The sequence below is a fragment of the Alligator mississippiensis genome, chromosome 4 (assembly GCF_030867095.1).
Source record: "Alligator mississippiensis isolate rAllMis1 chromosome 4, rAllMis1, whole genome shotgun sequence".
NCBI lineage: Eukaryota > Metazoa > Chordata > Crocodylia > Alligatoridae > Alligator > Alligator mississippiensis.
Window position 1 is genome coordinate 165,118,625 of NC_081827.1, and position 19,224 is coordinate 165,137,848.

Genomic DNA, 19,224 nt, shown 5'->3' on the forward strand with positions numbered 1-19,224 from the left:
GACTTCAGTAGGACTTTTTGTACATAAATAGGTTGCATGACTAAGATGTATATAGCTACAAATTTAATAAATTCCTTCAAATATCAAATAATAATATACCTTCAGTGTAAGTCTAGTTCTTACTACCATACTTTCCCTTCATTGCTTGGCTTTAAAAGAACACGTTGTTAATCCTAAAGAACACAACAAAATTAAAAAAATAAAACTCAGTCATATACCCAGATCATATATTCCATACCAAAAATTGTCATGCAGCCTTCAGCCAAAAGTATTCATTTTTTCCCTTTACTTAGAGTCTCTTTATACGATCTTTGGTTTACCAGAACTTGAAAGCTGCATATACAAAATATTTGTCAAACCATGCAATAAGATGGGTTGTTCTTGTGCTGGAGGTGGTTGCTGACACATGGATTTGTCATGTAGGCTTTGTCAATATGTAGGCTATTATATTATGAAGTCATTTACTGGTAAATAATTCTGAGCTAAACAAATGACAAAACTTTTTTATTTTACAAATGAAAGACTGTGTTTTGAATTCCTGTGCTTATTTTCTCACAATGTGTGTAGTGGATGCTCTTTCAGAGTATAATGTTGTTACAGTGTAGAAAAAGATTATTTAACTTTACTTAGAAAAGTTCTTAATAGAGTTAATCCTTACTGGCTTTTCATAGACTACTTGGTCATTTTAACTTTTTTGAACAATTTAGTTTTGTTCTAAAAACAGATAATGATCACTAAAAACATAATAATGATTATTAAGATGAAAATGTAAAAAAGAAGTCTAGTGTTGTCTCAGGCTCACAGAGTTTACCCTGCAAGGCTGACCTCGGGGTTCCAAAGAAAGCAGTGTTGATGCAAGTTTTTGAAAGAACATGTTAACATATTTACACGATGTGTAATTTATATCAGGGTAAGTTATTAAAGGATATTAATAACACAAAGGATATTAAACTCAAAAAGAAAATAGTCTTTCATATCAAGTGTAAGTAACACTAATTCAAGCAAAGGCTTATAGTAAAAAACTAGTAAAAAAATAATCACAAACCTACCAACGCAAGGTAGTTCTGACCTACTGCTGTTAAATTCTTAACAGCAGTAGGTCAGAGCTACTGTTCCCTGAGTGCTACTTAGCTACTGTTCCCTGAGTGACCCAAACTAAACAGCAATAAATGGCTTTTTAGAGCTACTATGGATATTACTATTTGTAAAGGACTTAAAAGATGGAAGGTGCTCTGAATATTATAACCACTTTTTTTAATTGGAAAATTTTTTAATAGATTATGGGCCCATAAGATCATCCAGATCACAGGAGTGATCAAACCTCACCTTAAAATGAAGGGCTACAATGGTAAGTTCCATGAAATTACACACATTACACCTGTGTCTTATTTGTAAGGTAAAGACCTAGTCTTTGAAGACAATACTCTTGAGTCAAGATGGGAGATTCATGCTACAGGCTGTAGTATCTGCAGACTACATCTTTTTATGAAGTTGAGGGTTTACCAAAGGCACATTATGGAACTCCTTGGAATACACATTGCCATTTCTTCGCTAAAAGAACAACTGCTTGAGTCATAATGTTGTGCACAAAAATAAATTCTCAGGCCCACATCACCAGGAACTAAGAAAAAAAAATACAAATAACACTGCATTTTAAACAGCCTGAATGATTTGCTACTTACTGCAGTAGGAGCTCAAAGAGTTGAGTCAAATAAGACCCTATTCCCTGAACCTTTTAAAAATCATAATAACATTTGTCACTTACTCAACACTTCACCTCCCCTCAAAATGCACCTCTTTTAAAGTTTCACTCTGAAAAGCACAGCCCACACACACACACACACCCAATGTCCTCCCTTTGTGGAGAACTTGTGGGTAGCGGATTTTAATTGTACAGGTGACATTGCTTGGGTTTCTAAAATTAAGTAGATTTTAATCTTATGGAACGAATGTATTGGTAATTCATTCATAAGATGATTAAACACATGCTACGTCTAATATGTAACATTTCCGTCTAAGAGGCTGAAATAGAGCACACAGGATCTTAAGGGGGTTGCTGAGACTACTATTTTGCACCAAATCTTCAAACCACCACCCGGCGCCGCTCTAATCACACACACAATGAGTTCCTGTCCCTTTAAATGCCTGATGTCACAGTCTCCTATCCAGAACGGAAGCCCCAGTGGCTGGGAATCTCCCGCCTGCTGCACTTGACAATCCCAGAGCCCTGGACAAGCACGTGGAGCAGGGAGCTCAAGAGGAATTAGCTGCAGCAGTATGGAAGGTGAGAAGGGACTCCCCTTTCAAAAAAGGGAGTAGAGCTACTGTTCAGGGAATCCTGATCCTTCTGTTTTAGTTGTTTTAAATGCATTCTTAATTTATAAATCGCTACTGTCCTTTCAGTTTATTGAATTTTTCCATCTGTGCTGCTTTTTCTGCAGCCAGATTGGAAGCCAAAGAGGAGGAATCTAATCACGTTTTGCAATTAAACAGGAAACGATTGAGCCTCTTTTTACGTTTAATTTCAGAAACAGTAAAAGTACGTTAAAGCAAAGTTTACAATATATCTACTGCTCATATTCTAGAGTTGGGCGTGCTGGTTTCTTTGTGCTTATAAAAAGTGCACCTAACTTTCAGAGCCCGTTAAAAACAAGTTGCGGGTTAATTTGGGTTACAGCGTAGCCAGTGTTTAAAGACAGGCAATATACATTGTTTCATATTGTTTTTAACAACCTTGGCAAGAACCCCGTGTGTTCTTGCTCACTTTACAGTTTTAGAAGGTTAGATTTTCAATACATTGTTTTTAAACGTCTTTTAAAAAGTCTGACAGTTGAACCTGCCCGTCCCTTGGAGGAGACACCGGTGCTTTAGGATAAAGTCAATTTCGGTTTTTAAAATGTCTACCCCTCTGCTGATGAAGGATTTTGAAATGTGTGTTTCAGTAATACCCCATCATTTAAATACAGCCTGACTCACTTCAGATTGCCACAGTTGGTAGTTGTGAAAAATACTTTAAAAGAATTTGTCTCATCTCAATTTGTGTATTTGCAAGCAGCAGTTTCAGTCTCTTCAGTTAATCAGGTTGGAGCTAAAGTATATTTTTGTGTGGAAAATGAGAGCTCTTTTGGGCTGACACAAATGTTGGTCTCTGATAAAGAAATGAGCATGCTTCCACCTCTATGAAATATAAAGAATATTTTCAAAATCACTTTTTTTGTATTTAAGATCTCTTGTAATTAAAAAGACTCTTGCTAGTGGTAATTCAATTTTTCATTCTGTGGGTGAGTCTTATATGGCATACAGCACCCTGTTCATTTGACATATTTGAAGTAAACTAACATTTACTGCATTTTGAAAAGCAATGTTTGTAAAATTCAATTATATTTTATTATCTCTGTATTCAATAACTGTAACATTTACTTTTATGGCCCTATTTTTACATTTATTGGGGGAAAAGCATGGTTCCGTTGAAATCAGTGTGAGCTTTGCCTTTGATATTAATGGCGTCATTCTTCCGTCTTTCCTGTTTTAGAAAAGAACAGGTAATCTGACTGAACTTGAAGAGATTACTCACATAAGTAAAGTATATTTGCAGGACTGACAGTTTCGGATTGGGTCTAATGTTTATATTTATTAGGCCCAAATTCTATAGTCGTTATTTCATCAGATCTCACAGTTGACTGGAAACATGACAACAGACTTTGATCGTGTTGATTACCATATTTATCTGTATTGCATTGGCATGTATAGACTGAGTTAGTAAATATATTCCATATATTTAATGAGGTAAATTTCTTCATCTAGAAAGTATAGGAGATATATTTATCTATTTAAAAAATAAAAACCAAAATATTATCCCCATTTACATAAAATTTATGTTTTCTGCCATGGTATGTCCAGTTTAACATACTTTACAGTACATAAGATTAACAGAGTGTTAAAGAGCCAGGTTATTTATAGGCCCATAGTATTTATTTATTTTAGAAATCTGCAATCTTAAATGCCTCAACTAAAAAAGAGAATAATAAAAAAAGAATGCTTAAAAAATTGGAACAAAAATTGAATACAGTAGCAGCATCTCTCTGAGATTATGAGAAATACATTATTAAGGACATTGATGTAATCTAGAAAGTGAAAAGGTCTTTTTTTTTTTAATAAAAGATTAAATAAGCCCAAATGCTTTCTTTGGAAAGCTATTGAGATTTGAAATGCTGAATAAGGCCCGTCTACCTGAAAACTACATGGTTTTTCTCATGTTATTAGTATTGCATACTTTTGAAGCTAGAATCTATTGGGATTTGTGAACTAATTTTGAAGATGGAATCTATTGGCAAAAGAGTTTCCATTCAGCTTGTAACAAAGACCATGATTACATATGGAATTCTCATTGGATTCAAGGGTCACACTATGAATTCTCAACTTTTTTAGACTCAAGACACCTCTCTGAAAATTCCAGCTCTAAACTTTCACACGTTTTGGCTACAGAAAAATAATAAAGCAGCTCGTTGTAAAGAACTCAAAGAACAAAACCATGGATTCCTATTAGAAATCTCTGGGTTTATGTTTTGAATTGTGTAGGTGTTTGCCCATTTAACAGTGCTAAATATTGTGTGACACCCTTAAAAGAATCTCACAACATCGCATGGTGCCAGCGTATCCTGGTTGAGAATCACTGGGGTATACTGTATGGGTCTGATTGCAGGATCAAGGCCTAGACTATTTTTTTTTTCCACTTTAGTGTTTTCTTTTGCCTGATAAAGAGTGAGTAAATAATGTTAACTATATGCAGCAATAGCAAAGTTTATTGGCTTCAGGAACTGAAAAGGTTTGCAACTTGGTGTGTTAAATTGCTATTACACCGGGAAGTATAACTGGTAAAAAAGAAAAAAGGAAATTCAACCCTTGACTGATGATGGCAGAGAGAAGAGGTCATAATAATGCCAGATACACCCCTGCATTTTTGCTGACTAGAAACATGGGATAATGTTTTATATACATATTATATTTGGAAAAAATGACAACCTATTGAGTAATTTATTCACACATTCAGTCAGTTCTAAAAACTGGCCAAATAGTAGAATAAAATATACATACAGGTATATTAAAATGTCACATTATTCATTTAGTAAGTTATTTGAATATTATTTGACAAATGTTATCACTGGCAAAAAGGTCAAAATGCTTAAGGGTTGGTCTTGCAACCAGCTGCACTTTACTTCTGCTTTGTAAATGAACACTGTGTGCCATATACAACATATACTATTCACAGCTAAATATTCTGTAAGCATCCTATCCAACAGATCACATCCCTTGAGGTTTAGAAGGCCCTGCTATGGGTATGTAAATGGGCTTTCTCTTTGTGCTGAGCACTGGGTAGAGATATTGTCTTATTCTTGGCATACAACATAAGAGGTTCTCATACTTTTCCCTCCTAGCACACTGCATGGCACAGAGAAGGATTTGACTCAAATGTTTTACTGAAAAAAGTGGTCCAAGAAAATACTTAGAGAATATTGGAGCCTTAAGTCTTTAAGGAAGACTAATGCTATATGGAAACAAAGTACAGATTGAAGGATATAGAGGCCTGAAAAGTTTATGAAGAGTATGGTATTATTGAGTGGGGAAAAACATAATTACACACTGTCATTATTATTATTTATGGTATTTATAATACTTCATTGCTTCAAGGCCCAGTGATGACTAGAATCCTGTTGTGCTGAACATTGTGTATGTTTAGAGGAAGTCCCACCATTAAAGAGCTTAGATTGCAAGGGCTGGTTTATACAGACTTTGAACTACAGTGTCTCTAGTGGTTTAGGAAACATTATAGTTTATATATTACAGCTCCCTAGGGTGGACAAAGTTCTACTATAAAGAGATGCTTAGAGCGATATAGTTTACTGAACACCACATAAAGGTGCATATAATGGTAGTAACTAACACCTTTATGTGGAATTACTGTGCCTACACTGGGAAGATTGTACTACTTTAAATATATTGATTTCTAAGCCTATTTAGTGGTAGAAAGTGTGTGTAGATGTAGATCAGCCTTAATTTAAAACAGTCTTAGGGCAACTGTAACTTTGCTTTTTGAACTGTTGGACACGGAGAGCATAGAGCAGCCATACTTACAACATGCCCTGATTTAAACACTGTATATTGAGCTCTGGGGGTTTGGCCAGTGCAGAAGCTTTACACTCTTTTATCCAGCTTGCTTGGCCCCCTGTACAAAAAGTCCTTTTCACCTCCCTTAAGTCTTCTTGATACTAAGTCAAGTTTGTCCTGTCCAAAACCTAGTGTTCATCAAGCTATCACATAGAAGGCATGCCAGATTTTGTAACCAATAGCACACAAGAGAATCATGTGGCTAGCATCACATCCACCCACCTTTGAGAATCCAGTCTGAACAACCAGGTACCTGTTTACAGCTGGGTCAACTGTGGGTAGCCTTCAGAATGACTCTGGAGCAAGACTCAAATTCACTCTTTTGGATTACAGTGGATGTCTTAACTGCTTGGCCTCCTGTTGCTGGAAGAATGAAATAAAAATATAATGTAATGGGAAATAAACTGTGGTACATAAGTTATTTGTTCAGTTAAAAAGTTTTGAGTCCTTTTAAATATCAGTACACAACAAATTAATTTACATAGTTATTATCAGTTGGCAGTTTCCAATAAGTATTGCAGTTGATGTTGGTTGATACACTATTTTAAGCCTATATATTTAGACATAAGAAGGTAAGAGAGGGATTGAATGCCTTAACTAAGGAAATCCTTGCTTTTTAAGTTAAGTTTTTATTGTAAGCCGTTTTGTATCTAACTTTTTGTCTTTGCTTAGGATGTGACTTAATATAATCAGTTTACTTCTAATATAAAATAAATAATGAAAAACATATATGTTGAATAAACCAAAGTACTCCTACCTTTTCTACCTACATTTTTATTTTTGCTGAGCTTTTTAACACCTTTCCTATAAGTGTTAGGGTGACTTTAAAATAAAAATTTAAGTTTCAAAAAAACAAATTCTTGCTGTGGTTAGAATTCGTAATTTGTTTTTATTTCCACCGTTGATGGTTTCAGGTAAAATAGGTTTCTCTGAAAGAGTTTATGAGATGAAAATGGAAATTCACCTTCCTTAATTTATTGTTACAATGAAATTTTGGTAGAGACTATTTACATAATTGGAAAATTAGCCACGTATATACATATATAGAGTAATTAGGTAAACTCATTGCTAAGTGAGAATATTTGAAGAATTTGCATCATTTCCAGCTTCTGAAAAGGGTAAAGAAAATCAAAGAAAGACCTACAGGTCAGTGGAATTTCTCCCATAAAGAATCATAAATTCACATGATGTTTATGAAGGCTGGATTTTTTCATTTGGATTTGATAGAGTTTAATGATACATAAAAATAATGCTGCCCAATGATTCCTTTTTGACAACATTCCAAGCGAAATTTAGGATCACAAGTTACTGCAAAAAAAGTTATTGGAAAAATATATTACACAGTTTGCATTAAGAGCAGCCTGTTTTAGATAATAGATTGATTATTTTTGTCTGCTGATACATTCACCCACTTTTGGTCAAAATATGTATATATATATTTTTTAAGGGTCTGTAATAAAAAATGCAGAAGACCTGCAAAGAAGATAATCTGTACTGTTCATACTTGTGAAAATCAGAATTAGAGATGATTGTTTTGCAGTATAGAAAACACAACATTTCATATTTCTGTGACCTACATTGTAAATCTGGGGGATTTTTTCAGTATTGATAAAAAGTCTTATTTATATTGCTATCGTACTAATGGTCTCAAATAGTTTGGGCTTCAGTGTGGTAGGTGCTCTACAAACATAATAATTAACAACTCTTGCCTCATTCCTTTTGAGGCCCATCAAGAACTAAGAATACAATTTCATTTTATTTAAGACAACATGTTTTTAATCTCTGCAGCTATGAAAGAATTAGAATCAAATTAAAGCCAGGGAGTAGAAACTCAGGGCAATACGTTTGGAGAAAGTTATTTTGTAAAAATTCTGTGCATGAACAAGCAATTCACATATAGTTTCCCTTCATGTTATTGTCTTATTGGCAACTATTTAAGTTTTATGGAAGTAAACTATTTAGCCTGTTTAAACAACTGATGATCAGCATAGCAAGTGGTTATTTGCCTTCAGTACCACTTTCCATGAACTCTCCCTAATGGTTGTTCTTTGGAAGATGTCTTCTTTGAAAGTCTTTGATGTCAACAGGACATCATGTATAAGTACTTAAGATGGCAGAAAACCAATGCAAATAGTGTCTCATACAATGAAGCAAAGTGCTTTATTTTTCATGATATCTTTATTGAACTAACTGTATAGTTAGGGGAGATGGGGGACAAGCTTTTGGACAAGGTGCCCTTCTTCAGGGACATTCTCTTCTCAGGGACCTGAAGAAGGGAACTTTGTGCCCTGAAACCTTAGCTAACATCTCTCTAAGCCGGTGGTTTTCAACCTTTTTTTTTCATTTGCAGCCCCCTAAAGACTTTTGAATTGAAGTGTGGACCCCTTTGGAAATTTCAAAGGACAGTGAGGACCCCTTTGGATTTTAATTGTGGGAATTCACATATTTTTGATTGATGATAGTAAACTTGCATGGACCCCTTAGATATAGTGTGTGGACCCCCAGGGGTCCACGGACCACAGGTTGAAAACCTGGTTCAATAAAAGGTTTTCACTAAAAACTTTCCATCTCACATAGTTCCTTGACTGTCACTGCTCCAACTCTCATACAGTGAAGTACTTCCAGGACAACTCTTTTTATGTTTAGTTCTAAAGTATAAGATTTTAACTCGGATGTTTTAGAATAAAACATTATTTTCTAAAAAATAATTCAAACCCTCTTCCAATAAAGAAGATGCTTTCCTTTTCATTCAGGCCCATTTCAGATAATTTTTCTCATGTAGAAAAGTTGTTAAGGACATGCTTAAGTTCTTTCCTAAATTACAGCCTCAGACATTTGGAAGGCCTTTTTCTGCAGTGCGCAGCATTTTTTTTTCAGAGTACTGTCGCACTATATATACACATGATCAGGCTTTTAGAATATTAGATTACAGAGATGTGACTGTTCATAGGAGATAAAAGAAGGGATGTTATTGAGATGGAGATTACTTTTTGTGTTTAAGAATTTTATTATAACATCTTTTGTTTTCATGGCTGTGTCCGCTCTAGTACTTATATAGGGAATTCATGAAACCTTAAGAAGGGTGAAAAAAGAGGGGAAGAACAGTTATGGTCAGGATTAAGGATCAGTACTTCTTGGGCTGTTTGACTTTTAGACTGACTTTCTGTATGGTCTTGGACAGATCACTTAACTTTTTTCTATATTTAAATTCTCCCACCTGTAAACTGTGCATAATGACAATTAGCCACTTTACAGGGAATTGAAATATTTAATGTTTGTAAAGCATTTTAAAATCTTTTGTTAACACAGATTATGGAAGTGCTATCTTTCTGAGAGAAGAGGAAAATTCTGGTTTAATTCTAGGGTTAAATTCTCATGAGCAGACCATGTGGCTTATATGCTATTGAAGTTAGTGGCATAATTCCCATTAACTTAAATGGTAGAAGAGATTGGCTGACACTAGGGACATCTACAAATGCATCAATGTGCTATAGTTACTGCACATGAAGTTTAGCACTTGTACTAACTGAATGAGCAGTAACTGGTGCTACTGCGCAGTAGCAACAGCGCACACCTTTTTAGTGATGCTAGTGCGTAGTAGACGAATTCTACTGCACATTAGCCCAATAGCACAGCTTTTGCCATGATGGTCTAATGCACAAAAGAGTTAGTCTACTGAATATTTAGTGTCTCATATAGATGCACCCACTGGCTGCTTTTGTTAATTCTCCTCCATTTTTTTGCTAATTTCTGCCATTTAGTGATTTAAAGAAACTAAAAACATACAAGATTACTTATACCAATATTTGAGCAATGAGAGGTTAACATGCATTTAGGAGAGAAAAAAATCCAAAGTTTTTAATGTCTTTAAGAGGCAGGTTTTGTGTGCCTCTTTGTCTTTAAGAGGCTTTTTTTTCTTTTATCTTTTTGGCTATATCAGCCAGGGACACAATCACATAGATTTTTTAGGATAACCTCATGTGGTGCTAGGCACTTTTTTTTTCTTGTTAGTTACTCAAGTTTTATATCCTGATGTTACAGAGACCACAAAAATGTTCCATAAATGACATTAGTAAAGATAGATAATTAGGGGGTAAATGTCAGTAGTGGTTAACACCTCACTGCCACTACATGTGTATTTTTGTTATGTAACTGTTAGGAATAAGTTTTATGAGCTCTAGAGCTGTTGTTTTATTATGTATGAAGACAACATAAAATGTTCTGATATGCAAAATAGAGGATAAAGACATAAAAGAATATACAAAAAAGAAAAGATCAATATAATGTCAGCAAAATATTGTGGGTTGTCATGACAGCACAGGCATTTGACAACTATTATATTATATTATATTATATTATATTATATTATATTATATTATATTATTATATTAATCTATCTAGGCTAGGATTTTCAAAGTCAATGCCTAAGGTTAGGCTCCACATTTAGGCAGATAATTAGGGCTTGCAAGTAGCACCCATTGACTTCAATGTGTGTTCAGTGGTTTTGGAAATCTGGCCACATGTATAGGTTCTTAAATATGAAGCTAAAATTTTTTAAAATTCTTTACCAATCTCTCTGTCAGAATTCAGATATAAGGATTAGTTTGTTCCACCTTGGGCATCTCGGTGGAACATGCCCAGGGTGTAAACATGAGATGTTTACTGAAGAGCAGACTAAGTGGCTGCGCAGTAAACATTGCATGTTTACATGTGCTTCCCTACTAGGCTGGAGTAAATTAAATAACTCTGAAGCAGGATAGTACTTGTATTTACAAGTACTGTCCTGCTGTGGAGTTTTTAACTCTGCAGCAGCACACATGTAGGTGCTGCCGTAGCTGGCTGGGTCATGAGGGTGCTTCAGTGCAAGGGGTGCCTGCTGGCTAGCCCTGCACTGAAGCATGCTCATGCCCCAGCCAGCCCCTCTGCAGCACATTGAGCTGAGGAGAACAGTCCTAGGTTGGCAGGCTGATCCCTCTGGGCCCTCTGTCAGCTGAGGCTGCTCCAACCCAGCTCAGTGTGCTGCACTCCCAGGTGCACATTCAAATGGTGTGCCTGGGAGCAATAAACTCTGGAGGAATAAGCTCTAGAGTTTATTCATGTGCATCAATTCCCGTTTGAGTGTGTCTACACATACAATTAATACAAAGCAATAAACTCCAGAGCAGTTTGAGCTGAAGTAAACTACTCCTTGGCATAGTATTTGCATGTATGCCTGGGACAGCAGCAATTTGATCCAGGGCAGACTAGACCTGGGATGTCAGGGGGAACAGGAGGTCAGCCCCAGGTTCTGGCTGGTGGCAGAGGGGCTGGCTGGGACATGAGGGTGATGAAAGCGCGGAGCCATGTGGGTAGGCGGGGATGCAGGAGTTTGGCTCCTGGCTGACTGGACACAATCTATGCCTGTGGTCAGCATCCACATGTGCATTTGATCACAGTTACTTACCCCACCATAAGAATCATAGAATCATAGAAGTAGGGTCGGAAGGGACCTTGTAGATCTTCAAGTCTGACCCCCTGCCTGGGCAGGAGGAAAGCTGGGCTCAAATGACCCCAGCCAGGTAGGCATCGAGCCGCTTCTTAAAGACCCCCAGGGTCAGAGCCAGCGCCACTTCCCTTGGAAGTTGGTTCCAGATCCTAGCCACCCTAACTGTGAAGTAGTTCCTATGGATGTCTAATCTAAACCTACTCTCCAACAACTTGTGGCCGTTATTCCTTGTTATCCCAGGGGGGCACTAGGGGAAACAAGGTCTCCCCCAAGCCCTCCTGGTCCCCGCTAGTGAGTTTATAGACGGTCACCAGGTCCCCCCTCAGCCTTCTCTTGTGAAGGCTGAACAGGTTCAGGTCCCGTAGCCTCTCATTGTTGCGTCTGCCCTGCTGTCCCCAGATCATGCAGGTGGCCCTCCTCTGGACCCTCTCAATGTTGTCCACATCCCTCTTGAAGTGGAGTGCCCAGAACTGGACACAGTATTCCAGCTGTGGCCTGACCAGTGTCACACAGAGGGGGAGGATCACCTCCTTGGCCCTACTTAAGATGCACCTGTGGATGCACGATAGGGTCCGGTTAGCCCTGCCGACTGTGACCTTGCATTGTCGGCCCATGTTCATCTTGGAGTCAGTGATGACTCCAAGATCCCTTTCTGCCTCCGTGCTCTCAAGAAGGGAGTTTCCCATCTTATAAGTGTGCTGCTGGTTACTCCTGCCCAAGTACAGCACCCTGCACTTGTCAGTATTGAAACACATCCTGTTTTAGTTAGCCCACCCTTGCAACCTATCCAGGTCTTTTCTGCAGTCTTTCCCTCCCTACTAGCATGCCCACCTCACCCCAAATTTTGGTATCATCAGCAAATTTGAACAGGTTGCTTTTCACCCCGTCATCCAAATCGCTGATAAAGAAATTGAACAGTGCAGGCCCAAGGACCGAGCCCTGGGGGACTCCACTGCCCACTTCCCCCCAGGTTGAATATGACCCATCCACTACCACACTCTGAGTATGACCCTTCAGCCAATTTGCAATCCATCTGACTGTGTAAGCATCGATGCCACAGTCGCCTAGTTTTTTAATGAGGATGGGGTGGTCGATAGTGTCAAAGGCCTTGCTGAAGTCCAGAAAGACTACATCCACGGCGACACCTGCATCCAATGCTTTTGTGACCTGATCATAAAAGGCAATCAGGTTGGTCTGACATGACCTGCCCCTAATGAAACCGTGCTGGTTGCCCTTGAGCATCATCCCCGATGCCGGCCCATCACAGATGTGCTCCTTGATGATCTTCTCAAAGAGTTTCCCCAGGATTGAGGTAAGACTGACGGGCCTATAGTTGCCCAGGTCCTCCCTCCTCCCTTTCTTAAAGATGGGGACCACATTGGCTATCTTCCAATCATCTTGCACCTAGCCCGAGCACCACGAGCGCTCCTAAAGCCGTGCCAAGGGCCCAGAAATAACCCCTGCTAGCTCCCTCAACACCCTGGGGTGGAGAGCATCTGGACCTGCTGACTTGAACATGTCCAACCCCTCCAGAAGCACTCTAACCCGGTCCTCCTCAGCCTTAGGTCTTGAGGCGTTCCCCTCTAGTCCGTCTTGAAACACGGTGGGGGAGTCCTGGTCCCTGCACAAGAAAGCGGAGGTGAAGCATTTGTTAAAGAGGTCTGCTTTCTCCTCTGGCGCAACCACCAGATTGTCCAGCGCATCTTGCAGGGGCCCCACATTTCCTGGTGCCTTCTTCATCCTCCCTATATATTTGAAAAAGGACTTCTTATTATCCTTGATCTTGGACGCTAGTCCTAGCTCTATGTCCGCCTTAGCTTTCCTAACAGCCCCGCTACAGGCCCGAGCAGTGGAGGTGTACTCTTCTTTGGAGATCGCCCCCCCCTTCCACCGGGTGTACGCCGCCTTTTTGGCAACCAGACATTCCCAGATGTCCTTGGTGAGCCAGGAAGGCTTTTGGGCACTCTTGCCCCCCTTGCTTCTTGTTGGGATCGTCACCCCTTGGGCCCGGAGTATCGTCTCCTTAAGGAATGACCACGCATCTTGGGCACTGAGTTCCCCTGCCCTTGAGAACCCCAGCGCCTCTCCCACCAATCTCCTCAACTCGTTGAAGTTGGCCCTCTTGAAGTCTAGGGCTACCGCCTTGCTGCAGGCCCTTGACACCCTGCGCTGGATGATGAATTCCAGCAAGTGATGATCACTATCACCCAGGTGGTCAAGGACCTGGAACCCCCTTACCAGATCATCGCTTGTGGCCAGGACCAGGTCCAACAGGGCATTTCCTCTGGTGGGACTGTGCACCTCCTGGGTTAAGTGGAGGTCCTGTATCTCAGCCAGGAACCTCCTGGAATGGTCCGACCTGGCTGACTGCTCCTCCCAGCAGATGTCCGGGTAATTTAGATCGCCCATGACAACGACATCCCTTGCCTTAAGTGCCTCTGCAAGCTGGCCCGAAAATTCCCAGTCCAGCTCCTCCCCTTGGTTGGGGGGTCTGTAGTAGACCCCCACCATTAAATCCCTCTCCCCATGACCCCCTTGTATCTTGACCCAGAGCACTTCAGCTTGCTCCTCCTCTGACCCCATTTTGCTGGCAGAGGACATAGGGCACCACACCTCACTCCCTTCCTTCCTTCTTTATCCCACCTGTAGAGCCTATAGCCCCTAATGCTAACTGCCCAGTCCCACCACGTTTCTGTAAGCCCTACTATGTCTGGGTTTGAACTGGCTATTCTGAGGGCAAGTTAATCAGTTAATCATTACGACAGTGTTAATCAGTTTACTGCAGCCTAATAGCATCAGGCGTGTGGATGGTGACACAACTCTGCACCTAATTAGTCTTCTCTGCAGTTAAATACACATGTAGATGCAGTCTCTTGAAACCAAATGATGTAGCAAAATCAGTATTGGCTTTTTCTTTGTTATTAAAGGAATTCACAAGTATTTAGCACTCAAACTTGTAGAAAACCCTACCATACATAACTACTTTCATTAAGCTGAATTCACAAAGCACAAGATGACATTTTTGATGAAAAACTTTGGCTAATTGACTCTTGAATAATCAGACTACAGAAAGAGGGATGCAGCTGGTTTGGACAGGTAACAATGGTCAAGCTACAGAAAAGGAATCTGTAGAATTTTAGAAATTCCACTTGATAAAAATAATTTTGGTGACTCTTTTGGAGTTTTGATCTGTAAGTTTTGCTGTTCAGCTTATTGCCAATGTGTTATAAAATTACAATTTTGATAAAATGTGAATGATTTAAAAAAATGTAAAAAACTGACACTGCTTTTTTTTATGTCTTTTTCAGATACACAGTCAGGTATGGACCTAAGTAATTCTCAGGAACTGCAAATGGCTACAGGTACTCTCTTCCTCCCTTACATATATTAATTTGAAACAGATTTTCACTGGCCTTCTTGCCATAATTATAAACAGTCAAGTAGCTAATTGTTGATGCTTAAGAGTTTGATTTTTTTTTTCAAAAGCATCTAATTGCCTTAGATGCACAAGTCCCACTGACTTCAATGAGGCTACTCACATTGTTCAATGTAAGCATGTGTTTAATTTCTTTTCTGCATTTGGACAAGAATGCTCTGCATCTTGGAAAATGGCATCTCAGATGGACCTACTGCATTTTGTGATGATTTTTTTTATGCTTTCTTCAAAGTTCTTGCTTACTTACTTTCTAATTCAGTAATTCACTATGGGACTCCCAGTCAGTAGGGTGCATTATGAAGGCCTTGCCATATTTCTATATAATTATGATATATCAAGTACACATTCATACCTGTTTCATCCTGACTCAAAAAAAGCACCAGAATAATTCATAAGATCATAGAAAAGTAGGGCTGGAAGGAACCTTCAGAGGTCATTTAGTCCAAAACCCTGCTGGAGGCAGGATCATCCTTATCCAAACCATCCTCTAATCCATTGTCTAATCTATTAGTACAACTACACAGCCAGCCCTGACACAAGGCATAACACCCTAACCTGCCACAGGTAAGGCAGGGGGACAACAGTGTCCAATGTCCTGCTGCTATAAAGGCTATTTAAAATATATTTGAGGGATCCAAAGAAGAGAGCCACTTCCTTCACTACAGGGAAAGGCAACCCCCGCACTTTCCCAACAGTTTCCACCAACCTAAGCATGGGGTAACATTCCTTCCTAATCCCAAATATGGCAATCCATCTAACCCTAAGCATAGGGGCAGCACTCCCTAGCCAGGAACCTCCATATTTAAGTCTCAGCAGGAGCATTGGGATACCTAAATAAATTATATCTGAACAAAAGAATTATACGTGTATACTTATGGGTGTATATTTTTGGCATAGGTGTTTGGTTGTTGTTTTAGCAAAGTGGGACTTATTCCCAGATCTGCCATTGCCTCAGTGTGTGACTTAAAGCAAATCATTTCAGCTATGTTGCAATGGCACCCATCACTAATAAGGGTACTAATATTAAACTTTTGATAATTATTTAAAGTTTGCAAAGTGTATTGAGATAATCACATGAAAAATGCTCTTAAATAACAGCAATTAATGGCTGATTCTTTAACATTTCCCTTTCTTCAGAAGGACAGGAAGTATTGACAGACTGTAATTCAAACAAATCCCGGGATGTGGAAAATATGGATAAAGGGGAAGACATGAAGGAGCATAGTCAACCTAATGAAGAAGCAGGAGGTAAATTGAGGACCATGTAATGAAAACTGAGTTCAAGATTTCCTTCTTGAATTTAGTTATTTGAAGCTTCCATATAGATCAGAGGCCCATTTTGCCTACATCCTGTATAAAACTAGAAAGATGAGTTTGAGCTTTCAACACTTTACCAGATATTCTTCAGGTAATATGCAAAACAGAAGAACTACTGAAATTTTCCATTAACCAATTCCATGCAGAGATTGTACACAGTGCACTTACATACATTCGTGCAACATATACAATTAGGTTCATTCTCAGATAAATACTATTTGCATTTAATAAATGGTGTCATATAGATTTAATTTATTATTTAGCAGTGGCAGCACAGGCCGGTAGTTGGTGGCAGCAGCCACCGTGTGCAAGCTCCCCCCCTGCCCTCCCCCAGCTCCCAGAAGGTGGTGGCAGTGCAGAGTGGTGGTATGTGGCGCTTCATCCCCGCCGCCCCCCTGTCATGCTTGATGAGCAATTCGTTAGTAATTTATAAAATTCAGTAATTCACTATGGGACTCGCAGTCATTAGGGTGCATTAAGTAATTACAGTGCATTAAGTTTAGTACCTGTTTTAACAGATACTAACTTCATGCGTTGTAATCGGTGCTACTGTGCAGTAGCACAGGTGCTTTCACTATGATGTGCTAATGTGCAGTAGGGTTAGTCTAATGCACTTCTAGCATCTCGTGTAGACATGCCCATAATATGTTTTGATCACAATCAAACATGTTTGATGTTTACACAACCAAATATATTATATACATGAAGTAAATAATAAATACTGATAAGACAGGGAGTTTTATGTCATAGAGGGCACATCTACACAAGACGCTAGAAGCGCAATAGATTAATTCTACTGTGCATTAGTACATCACGGCAAAAGCCCTGCTAATGTGCAGTAAAGTTAGTCTACTGCACATTAGCATCATGGAAAAGAAGTGTGCCTGTGCTACTGTGTAGTAGTGCCAGTTACAGTGCATTAAGTTAGTACCTCATATTACAAGTACTAAACTTAATTGGTTCTAATTTTGGCACTTACTGCAGGTGTAGACATGCCCAAAGTTTCAGATAATGAAATGTATGATTGACTTACCTGATTTTTTTGGTAACATAGTGTGGAATCATTCACACAAAGGTGAGATTTTATTATTGAAAATCATGCACTGGAATGTTTTGGGAAAAAGTAGTTTGTATATAAAAAGTCAGATGTGCTAAGAGGACACTGTACATCAATATTACTAAACTAACTGTATCAGCTTGGATTACTACGATGAAGTTCGCTAAAGAAAGAATAGATTATTACAAACTCTAAGGGAAATGCAACCTTTCTAAATCTCAAAATATTGTGCACAGTAGGCACATGTACGTGAGCAGCTTAGTGTGCATAATGGTGGTAGCCTAATAACACTGCACAGTAGTGTGCTGGGCAAAAACCATGCTAATACACTGCTGTGCAGCAGGGGTGTGCGAAGCGAGCCCTATTTGATTCAGATTTGGCCTGAATCGGGAACAGTGATTCGATTTCGTTGATTCGGGTCTCTGTCACTGATTTGATTTAGCTGAATCCGAATTTGAAGATTCAATGCTTATTCGGACATAGATACAGCTTTAAAAGTTTTTTCTACATACCTTGAGGTAGCAGGCATGGCTTGTAAATGCTGCAATACTGGGGCACATGGAGCGTCCCACAGGAGTACTGGGGGGCCCTCCACATGCTTGCCAGCAAACCCGGAAGTGGACCCTAAGTATTTCCGGTCCACTTCCGGGATTGCTGGGGACCATGTGGGGGGAACCCCTGTGCCCCCAGCTTGATCAGCCACAGGGGGACCCCAGGTGCTCCCCCCAGACCCAGAAGGCACCAGTCACTGAGCTGAGGGTATGCAGGGGGGCCTCCCTGCGCTCCTTGGCAGACCCAGAAGTGGACTGGAAGTGCTTCTGGTCCACTTCTGGGTCTGCTGCTGAGCATGCTGGGGAGCCCCCCATGCTTCTGTGAGACACTCCATGCACCCCAGCATCACAGCACTCATGAGCCCCTGCTACCTAGAGGTATGTAGAAAAAACATTTAAAGCGTCTCTGTCTGAATCTCTGAATCTTTCTGAATCTCTCCCAATCAATTTGGAGGGTTCCAATTTGATTCGGAGAGATTAAAGGGTCCTCTGATTTGATTCAAATCGGGCTGAATTTCCACCAAATCGAATTGGGGACCAAAGCTTCGCACAGCCCTACTGCACAGTAGTATTAGGCTACTGTGCAGTAAGTGTCACTAAAAACCCATGCACTGGAGCTACTGTGCAGTAACTGTAGTTACTGTGCATTTAGTTTTATACTTCATTAAGCAAGTAATAAAATAAATGCACAGTAATTACTGCACATTAATGAACGTGTAGACACACCCAGTTACCCAGTAACTGTAGGGAAAGGATATAGAACAAGTGGACCAATTCTATGTTTTTAATGTCAATAAATATCAACAATGTTTCCTATACATCTTTTGGGGATGGTACAAATATGAGCAGAAATGCACAGGGATTCTGCATAAATATGTATGTCTGTGTATTGCTATTTTCAAATTGTTGCAGCCTCTTCACTGTAGTATCTGAGCACTAATAAGTTACACAAAATAAAAGAAGCAGCCTTTAGGTAACCTGTCAGGGTATAGCCCAAGGATTTGCAAATATGCATGTGTGAGAGAAGAAGAGCCCTTGAAATACATCCCTTTATTTAAAAATTCATAAACTGAAATCACAGCATTAATAAACATTCCAGTTACTCTAAGTTGAGCATGTCATTTATGCGAGTTCTTGACCACAGATGGTGAAAAATACTGCTTGGCAGAGGATGTGGTAATATATACTGAGGAAAAGGCTTTTTTTTTTGTTT

The 19,224-nt window shown here is 39.3% G+C and overlaps 1 protein-coding gene across 3 annotated transcripts in view; it reads left to right on the forward strand.

Annotated features, from left to right (window-relative positions):
• The first annotated feature begins 1,932 nt into the window (after window positions 1–1,932).
• Window positions 1,933–19,224, forward strand: part of IKZF3 (IKAROS family zinc finger 3) — a 64,608-nt gene continuing 47,316 nt past the window's right edge. Inside the window, exons 1-3 of one of the 3 annotated variants that reach the window (XM_019482527.2) lie at window positions 1,933–2,284; window positions 14,959–15,012; window positions 16,224–16,334. In XM_019482527.2, coding sequence (XP_019338072.1) covers window positions 2,278–2,284; window positions 14,959–15,012; window positions 16,224–16,334 — 172 coding nt within the window. In that variant the 5' untranslated portion in view covers window positions 1,933–2,277. The remainder of the gene's footprint in view (window positions 2,285–14,958; window positions 15,013–16,223; window positions 16,335–19,224) is intronic. The other 2 variants (XM_019482525.2, XM_014603581.3) reach the window with 2 other exon arrangements.